Raw genomic sequence first — 9,941 nt, 5'->3', positions numbered from 1 at the left:
GCCGGGCACAGACCCCCCGCCGGCGCGCCAGCCCCGCGGCCCGGGCTCACCATGCACTGCCACGCGGAGCTGCGGCTCACCTCGCCCGGCCAACTCAAAGCAGCCAGGCGGCGCTACAAGACTTTCATGATCGACGAGATCCTCTCCAAGGAGACTTGCGACTACTTTGAGAAACTTTCCCTCTATTCCGTGTGCCCCTCGCTGGTCGTGCGACCCAAGCCCCTGCATTCCTGTACCGGTAAGGCGCCCCGCTGGGGGTTTGGTGTGTGTGGGGGGTGCGCTAGTTCTCTCGCTGGTGTCGGGCGCTTTACCCCCTCTGTCCTCCCATCCGAGGGCGAGAGGACGAGAATTCTCAGCGGCGGGCAGATTGCTAAGGCAGCTGCACTTTTCGGTCTGGGAGAAGGCGATCCCTGGGAAGGGCTGGTCAAGGTGTGGGGCACTAGGTGGGAACAAAAGGGCAGGCAACGCGCCCCAGGAGCGGGTCGCCGGAGCCAGCGGGCGCTTCCTGCTTCCCAGTGCCGCCTGGGTTCTCGGTCAGAAAGTTCAAACTCTTGACCTGGTTCAGCGCCTAAAACATTGTTTCAGGAAGTGGTGTTGCTTCTCGCCTTGAGTTAACTCCAATCTTCGGTCTTCACTGGGAATTTTTCAAGGAAAGCGGTATGCGAAGGCTCTCGACAAAATCCCATATTCACTGAACTTGACTGGAAAGGATCTCTTCCTTTGGGGAAAATCGTTCCGGAATATATCGCACTGTGTTGTAAGCGGAATTGGTTTTCTCTGCCTGCTACACGAAACGAAACTCAACTAAACAACCAAAAAAACAACTGTGATAGCAATAAAAACATTCCTCACACCTGGGTTTCGTTCTCTGCAAGAACTAAGACCAATAGTGACGATCAAGCGATCAAGAGCACTTCATAAATATACTGAAAAAGGCGTAGCTTTATGTAGGAAATAAATCCAAAGGTATTTATTTAAAAAAAAAAACACAACACTTTGAGTACATGAAGAGAATGGAGACTATCTAAACGTAGGGATAGGAAAACAAAACAAAAAAAAGTTGAAGCAGTTTTTATTAAAAAAGTTATTGACAGTGCTTTCAACTCAAGGCGTCCACGTGGCATTTCCAAACCAAAAGACCCTTTGAGGTTATGTTTGTTGCATGGATGGCATGACATAAATTAATTTAGTCATATTTACGTTGAACAAGGAAACTGAAGAGCTAGCAGTGATTTTAAAAAACGTTTTTGGAATGGCAAGGCCAAGACCTGGGCAGTGATTGAAATCCTTTACTTTGTGTTGGTTCCATTGGAAGTCCCTGTAGGATAGTCGGTGACTATGCGTGTAAATACATACCATAAAGCTCTCTTACAACCGAATTGTGCCTACGTGTATTTGGTTATAACATGAATATTATGCTCAATGACACCTTTGTAAAATGAATTTTATCTGTCAGGTGGAATTAGGCCTAAGAGCCCATACCAAAACTTGTAATACTGAATTTTAAAAAATCCAGAAACAGCCAAGACAAGAAACAAGTAAGACATTTTAGAAACAAGGTAGATATCCTTGATGTTGATATTTTTACAGTTGTGTGCCTGCCGCGTAAAACCCTGGGTGAACAGTTTTCGTAGATGTTGGATAGGGGAGGTAGGCTGCATCTTGTGTGAGGCATAAATTTAATCATTTGCTACAATAACTCAGATCCTTCTCATCACAAATTAAACGGAGAGGATCTGTTTTAATCACACATCTCAATGCGCCTTGCTAAGGTTACTTACCTGGAGGTTCCCAGGACAAAACAGAACAACTTCTAAATACCCAGGTAGAGCATAGAGCCTGCAGGTTGGTTTGTTTGTTTTTTGGTTTTTTAAAAAGTAACTTTGCAGCATGCATTGATTTGAAGGCAGCGTTTTCTGACTTTTATTGGTTGCAGAACTGGATCATAGAAAAAAACAAGGAATAAAGAGCCCCTGAAATCAGTGGTCCAGTTATCGGTCAAGGCTAAATGCTGTGTTTTATGGGACCTTGTGTGGGAAATTAATCAGAGGAAAATAAAACGACTCATCTGAGGCTGTGAGTTAAAAGAGAACTGTGCGCGTATATCATGAACTAAAAGCGTTGCTCAGTTTTGTGCTTCTGGTGTTCACGGATGGTTCGTGAGAGAGGGTCGTGGCTGGTTTTCTTGCCCTATCATCCCAGGGCTTGCTTTCTATGCATCGTTCTTTTGAAAAGGTGTTGTGAGTTTGCTCTCGTTGAGACTTAAAATACAGAAACTGGGATTTGCCAGTGGAATTAAACCCATAAAAACTGGCTACAATAGTCCATCCTTTCAGACCCAAAGCTTTCAGTGGGTTTACGGTTACAGTTAAAGCCTTACATGTATTAGATCATGGGAATCCCATTAGTGACTTCGCAAAGGTTTTGCAAATACCCTACTTTCAAAGCATTTTGTTGCTTTTAACGGTTATGTTCAGGATCAAAAATCTTAGCTTGGATGAACTTAATCTTTTTTTTTTATTAATTAAAAAACAACAGCAGTCAGTTCTTGGCACCCGTCACCCATAATGAAACTGTGATTTTTTTTCTGTATCAAGATAACTAGCACTTTTGGTGGAACCAATGCATTAACAAGTTCAAATCAAGTGAAAGGCAGACATTGGAATTAAAGTTACTGAACTTTCTCATCCTTTGGTCTGCTGTTTTAAGATTTAAATAACTAACAGAAGTGAACTTTGTCAGGTCAAACAATGAAAACTAAGATACAAAAAGACACCACCTTGCATAACCGGTACATAAAATTGGGGTGGAAAGAAAGCGATCGCATCGAAAAGGCCTCTTCATAGTTAAGCAGTCCATGGTCTTTAGATTAATAATTCAAATATCAATTCATGATACTGAATCTCCTCAGGCAGAAGGTCTCGAGTTCCGGTAAACTGGGAAATGGAAACATTTTACGTAATCACCCGACAATGATTTATTTTCAGGCACGCTAACCTTACTGGAATACTCACCTTCAAAAAATTACTCTCTATTTTCACAGGCCCATTTCTTATTACAAATGGTGTGATTTTAGTCTTAGAAAGCTGTTTCTAAATCACAGGGGATCTCCTAAGACACATGATCATCACTGAGAAGGAACCTTATGTGGGAAATTAAGCCAAACGAAAGGAACGTTTATCATTACATTTAAAATAAGATTTAAAAAGCGAAGCGCAAAGAAAGCCTCCATTTGAAAACAGGTGTGTTCTGCAGCCCCCTGTTGAGCTGTGCAATACGCTCGGAATTAACTTGGTGTATAACCAAGTTGGTCTTCTTTTCAGTTTGATCACAGTGATCCTCACTCAGAATGGAAACATATTGCCATTTGGGAATCAGTAACGATCACACATCAACATTAGAGCATTGACAGTGACTGAAGGCCAAGCATGAGGTGCCCTTTAGCGTGTCGTCAATTCTGTTGAAGTCTGCAGTGTGTGGTCGATTTCTCTGGTTGGGATTTATGCTTCTTGGTGGAGGAGTCACTTGCAGAAACCCGGCCTCCAGGACGGAATAGACTGCAGGGCGGAGGGGGAGGGGGGTACCCGCACAGTAGCTTTGGGGGGATCCCTCTTTCAGTTTGATCTTTAGACACAGGCAGAGTTCCTAAACTTGAGGGGTGTTTGGAAACAAATGAATAACTCGCTTCACAAAAACTACGATGTCACAGTTTACCCTCAGAATTTTCATAGGAGGACACTGAGAAACCAACCGACTGCTTATAATTTGTGCTAATTACTTATAATTATTTATAGTAAGCCTAGATTTACCGCAGACTTGCACATACATATTTGTGGGGAGGTGAATGTAGACATTTGGACATTTTACAACCCATGACCAGTACGTGACTTTTAATTATTCCACTGAAACCATAGTCCAGCCCTGGCCGCGTGGCTCAGTTGGTTGGAGCGTCTTCCTGTAAACCAAAGGTTTTGGGTTCGATTCCTGGTCAGGGCATGTACCTGGGTTTTGGGTTCGATCCCTGGTTGGGGTGCCTATGGGAGGTGGCTGACTGATGTTTCTTTCTCCCCCCCACCCCTCTTTCTCCCCTTCTCTCTCTCCTTTCCTCTGTCTAAAATCAGTGAATACATCCTTGGGTGAGGATAAAAAACGTTTAAACCATAGTCTAATTCCTTCCCCCTTCTCTGGCAGAATGATCCTGTTGAAGCTGTCCGTGATTGGCCAGTCTTATTGCATAGCTGACTGGAGGTATAGAGGTGGAAGGGATCATAGACCAGTGTCCCCTAGCCCAGTGGTCGGCAAACTCATTAGTCAACAGAGCCAAATATCAACAGTACAACGATTGAAATTTCTTTTGAGAGCCAAATTTTTTTTAAACTTAAACTATATAGGTAGGTACATTGTTATTAACTTAATTAGGATACTCCTAAGGCTTAGGGAGAGCCACACTCAAGGGGCCTAAAAGCCGCATGTGGCTCGAGAGCCGCAGTTTGCCGACCACTGCCCTAGAAGAAGACACTGTTTTGCAAAGTGCTAGGGTCACATCAGTGTGGGCGTCGTTTCCGTCCGTGCTACCCACGCTGTCCTTCTCATGAGGGTACCCAGGTGTAGGAAGACCTTTCCCACGTGGTCACACACCCGGGGTAAACTCCTGCAGTCACACCCAAGGCACAGACAACCAGCCAATTAAAAGGGGGCATTTGGGGGTGTTTATCTGAGGAGGTGACATTGAGAACATTTTATCCTTTGGTGGGTCCAAGAGAAACAAGTTCTTTGGGGTGGTGTCCTTGGGTTCATTCTTCTTTTCTTTTTTTCATCACAAAGATTGGGTGTCATCGCAGTGAAAAATGAAAGGAGGTGCGGACGGGTGTCATGACTTCGTAGGGCGGTCGGGAGCCAGCTACTGCTTTCTGGAGTTGGCTCCTGTGGCTCCCCAAACTCAGCTCTGGCTTTCAGTCAGAAACCAGACCCCGTAGGATCTTGGGAGCTGGGAGCTGGGCACTGGAATGTTAATGGAGAAATGCAAACAGGGGTTTGGGAAAATGATCATTACCAACAAGCATTTGCATTTCTGCCAGAGGCAAATAGGCTTTTATTAGCAATTACTCATAACCGCTTCTCCTGTTCCCATTGTAAGGGCACATAAATCAAGGGGCTCGCAGGGCCAGGACTCATCAGGGTCAGAGACTATATTTGGACTGAGTTCTTTTGAGATCCTCAGCTGTCGTTTTATTATCCCTTAAATGTTATAACTCCTTTGTTGAATAGGGATGCTGAGGGGTTCTTTCAGGAGTCAGTTTTAACCAGTGACTACTGCATGAGCAGTTTCTTCTCTGGTTGTGATTTTTTCTAATGAGAAAATGATTAGAAGTTTCGTTCACAGGTCACCATACCTCTCCAAACGCCTGTCATCTTCAGTTTCATGGAATGCAATAATTTAACTCAACCAATATTTATGCTTGCTCGGTGATGGCACTGTTATGAGTCACTCATGTCAAGTTTCTTCTCAATCTTGACAAACAGTTGGGATATTTGAAAAATGCCTCTAGACTACTTGTAGAACCACTGCCAAACCCTTTGTGGTCCTTCTCTCAAGTATGTGATGGGCAGTTTGGAATTGGGATGGGGAGCATTGTGACACTTCAATGCTTTTGCTTACCATATGGAATTTCCTCTTTGAACTCCACCTAAAGGGCGTTATCACCAGCAAAACTGTCATGTTAACCTCGTTAACGACAACTCAAATGAACTCCAATGAAACGGTACCCATGGTTAACTCTACGAAATCAGTTTCCTACAGAGATGCTCATTTGTGTGTTTTTCGGTTGAACGTCTGGATGGAAAACAATTTGTGATACAAGCGTGGGCAGCAGTGATAAAGTTGCCAGTTTTAACATACCTCGGAAATCTAAAGGCAAAGATCGTTAGCATTAATATATCCCAGGAATCTGTATGAAAAGCAGTTGAGGATTAGAAAGAGAGAGAGAGAGAGAGAGAGAGAGAGAGAGAGAGAGAGAGAGAGAGAGAGGAAAAGGGAAAAAGAAAAAAGGGTTTCTTTTGAAACTTGAAGCTACTTGACTTAGCCTTGTGTGTGCCACAGTGCCCTTCAGTGGCTGTAGGGACAAAACAAAGGTGGCTTCGGAAATCCTCTATCAGCGCAGGGCCTGTAAGTGTGGTTCCACTTAGTCACACGCCGGAGCCCCTTAGGGGAGGGGACCCAGAGCGTGGGGCCTGCCCGGCATGTGCGTTCAGTGTGGAGGCCTGAGCAAGTGCTAACCCAGGAGCAGTTTTAGGTGTCACTGGCACTTTTGCTTTGAGGTCAAGGAGGAAGAGGAACAGAGATGAAAGCCAGGCAGGTCGCCCGGATCTGAGGCTCCCTCATGTGCACGAAGCCTCTGAAGGTCTGGTGGGTGTTGTGAGCCCGACCCCCCACGCTTGCCACTGGTCCTGGCCGAGGGAAGTGAATTTGGGTCCTGTCGCTGAGTCCGTTGCCGAACTCTTAACTGGGATCTGGTGGAGAGGGCTGCCAGGATTTGGGTGCGATGCATAGATCGAAGCTTCAGCGCTCTCTTTTGGGGAGTCCTGGGTCCATGCAGCATGCGGAGGAGTGGGAGTGTTCCATGTGGGGGGATGGACCCCAAGCTCACAGCTGGCTGAGCTTCTTCGAAGCCAGAACGTCCGCAGAACCGTCACAAGCCACTCCGCTCAAGGGGCACACTCGGGCTCAGTATGACAAGGAGGAAGGGAAGAGAAAGATTGAGACTCTGTGGGTGAAGACATTGTACATGTGACAGGCCCCTCTCTCCCCTCTCGCCAGGGCCTGTCTCCGTTTTGGCTGCTCCAGATGTTGGAATGGCTCTCTCCCCCCACCCCCACCCCCTCGCTGCATGGAGGACAGGATAGAATAGGCAGTAAAATGTATTAATCACGGGGTTCAGATCAGGGCCTTGTACAAAGTTGGTGGTCTTAGCCAACGAAATACTCTGGTGTGTTTTCTGTTTTTGGTTTTCATTTTAACCAAAAAAATCTTTGCAAACCCTCGGGATTTCATTGATTTTTATTGCAGCTTAATAACAGTTAGGAAAAGAAGTGCCTCGTTAAAACAAATGCTCTAAATAAAAACACAGTTAGTTTTCCATTACGGAGTCTAATTACTCATCATCGCCAGGGCATTTTTATATGGCAGTTTAACTTCTGGAAGGTGGAAACTTGGCACGTATTGAAGGAACAGAGCAGTGCACCTAGATAGATATCAGAAGATGGGCTAATTATATTTGGGCTGGGGTTGACTCTTACCCAGGATCGCTCTGAGAAGGCCTCTTTCTTAAGTTGCTACGGGAAGTCTCTGCTTTTGCTAGTGCCCGTTGAAAAGGAACCCGAAGGGAGAGAATTCTGAGCCTTAGATCACGTACAAGTGCATCTGGAAAGGGACCCTGCCAGTTATTCATTGGTGCTGATGTCAGGACTACCTGATAGGCCTGGAGGACAGCTATCCACGCTTGCTGACTCCATGGCAGGGTTTGTGAGGATGAATGGACACAGCCTTTCTCCCAGGAAAGGTCAGGCTGCCCCTGAACAGGAGCCAAGCTGGGAAGCTCTCACCACCAAATGAAGGATGTCAAGAGCGCCAGCAGGGAGGCTGACGCGGGTCCTTTTTATTGCGTCTCTTGCTCACCAACACGTCCTCTGGAGCGTGTCCCTCTGGATCTTGGCGACAGATAGGTAATTCCACAGTGAGCACTGAATGGGACCGGCTGCCCCCCACCCCCCCTGCCGGGGGATGTCAGTGTGCTTCTGGCCATTATTACAAAACACCCGTGTCTGTGATAAGTGACAGGATAATTGTCCTTCGGCTTTTCTTATCCAAGGATCACATTTGATGTGTGGGGAAAGGGACTGGCCCTGGGCCTGGTGGAATCCCATGAAGTCACGGCTGAGTTTCCATCTTGGGAAACCTGAGAGGTCCCTAACCCCGATTTACCTGCCGGCCTCCACAGCCCTTTGCCCTCTGCCCAGAGTTCCTGCCACACTTTAACGTAACCGACTCGGGCTCACGGTCGTTCACAGAGGAGGCCACAGCCATGTGTGGATTGAAGGAAGTGTAACTTCCATGTTGAATTTAAGCAAGATTTAGGGGAACTGACTCCCCATTTTCCTGATGGTAACTTACACATAACCAGGTACTGATATCATGTCTTTGAATCATGGGAAATAGTCTGGACAAGGAGAGTTGCTGAGGCAGCTCCTCTGAGTCCTCCGGTACTTATTCCAAAGAAAAGCTAGAAATATTTTCTATCCTGAACCTTATCCATATTCAGAACAATAGTAGAAATAGTGATGGTGTTTTTTAGTGTCTCACATGTCCTAGGCACTGGACTCGGTCTTCATGATCAGCTTCAAATCATCCCTAAGAGATGGATATTATTATCTCTGCCGTACGGATGGGGAAGCTGAGACCCAAAGCAGCATTCTCCAAGTCACAGAATAGGCAAAGATCTCTTACAAGCAATAAGATAAAAGGCAAGTACAAAAATGGGCAGTTCATAGACATGAAGAGCTAGACGGCCAGTAAGCATGAGAGGAAGTTTGCCTCACTGGTAGTCAGTCAGCCACACACCAGTGAACAGGAGAAGCCAATTCATACCCATTGGATAAGCGAAAACGAAAGAATCTCACAGTATTAGTTCATGACAAGGATGTGGAGCAGTAGACAGTCTCATACTCTGATGGTGGGAGTAGGATTTGGTACAATTTCTTTGGGGAGGTTTGTGGCAACACCCAGTAATGCTGCAGATGCACACACATCCTGTAGCTCCCACTCTCACTTCGGCGTGGATGCCCTGAGAAATCACTGTACATGTGCAAAAGGACACGTGTATCAGAACACTCATTTCTGCGTTGCTTGTGATACGAAAAATCTAAAACAATCACTGCTTTTTAGAAGGAAAAAAGAGAAATCATATGTGTTATCTTTTTCTTTAATATACATATATATTTTGTTGATTTCAGAGAGGAATGGAGAGGAAGAGAGAGAAACATCAATGATGAGAGAGAATCATTGATCAGCTGCCTCCTGCACGCCCTCCATTGGAGATCTGCAACCCTGGCATGTGCCCTTGACTGGAATCGAACCCGGGACCCTTCAGTCTGCAGGCCAACGCTCCATCCACTGAGCCAAACAAGCTAGGGCTGTGCTATCTTTTTATGCAGTGATGAAAATGAATGAATCAGATCCACTTGTGTGAATATGGATAGATTTTAGAAACTCAATGCTGAGGAAGAAAAACAAACTGTAGATTGACACAGTCGGACACCATTTATATAAAGCTGGAAAACATGCAAAATGTCTAAATATTGTTTAGGGAGGTAAGGGTATGGGATCAGAGAAGGCTCCTCACAGCCTTTTATTTGCCTGTGTAATTACGGTAGTTATCAAGGAAAAGGCCTAATGTAAACATGGCCAAGCATTAAGTGTTGGCAAAGCTTGGTCATGGGTACACAGATGTTCTACATTATGCTTTGTGCTTTTCTGTATGTTTGAAATTCTCTATAATATAAACATTGAAAAATGATAGTACGGGAGACCCCCGTACGCATGAAACCCTTGATCTTGTGGGGCTTTTGATGGCTTTCTTAATAGCTTTTCTATCCTGAAACAGAAGCTTTTCAGTCTCACAGAGGGGAAATAAGAACACTTTAGAGTTAGACACGCGTACAGCTCACACTCACGTAGCCACTGTGACTTCTGAAATTGGTGTTTGGATCTTCCTTACCGCCTCTGGCTGGGTGGGGACATTATTTATCACCAAGGTAACTGTTGTTCCCCCAGTAACGCTTTGGCATCTGAGTGAGTGGTTCCTGAACTGGGCACCAGGGCCAGAGGAATTGCTGGGAAGTGTGTGTGTGTGTGTGTGTGTGTGTGTGTGTGTGTGTTCCCAAAT

At 45.4% G+C, this 9,941-nt stretch overlaps 1 protein-coding gene across 1 annotated transcript in view; it reads left to right on the top strand.

Annotated features, from left to right (window-relative positions):
- The first annotated feature begins 6 nt into the window (after positions 1-6).
- Positions 7-9,941, top strand: part of BARX2 (BARX homeobox 2) — a 58,150-nt gene continuing 48,215 nt past the window's right edge. The window contains exon 1 of the mRNA XM_006775091.2: positions 7-238. Coding sequence (XP_006775154.1) covers positions 52-238 — 187 coding nt within the window. The 5' untranslated portion in view covers positions 7-51. The remainder of the gene's footprint in view (positions 239-9,941) is intronic.

Source organism: Myotis davidii, unplaced genomic scaffold, assembly GCF_000327345.1.
Source record: "Myotis davidii unplaced genomic scaffold, ASM32734v1 scaffold148, whole genome shotgun sequence".
In the NCBI taxonomy this organism is placed as follows: domain Eukaryota; kingdom Metazoa; phylum Chordata; class Mammalia; order Chiroptera; family Vespertilionidae; genus Myotis; species Myotis davidii.
Note: the sequence above shows the minus strand (reverse complement) of the source record. Positions and strands in the feature narration are given on the sequence as shown.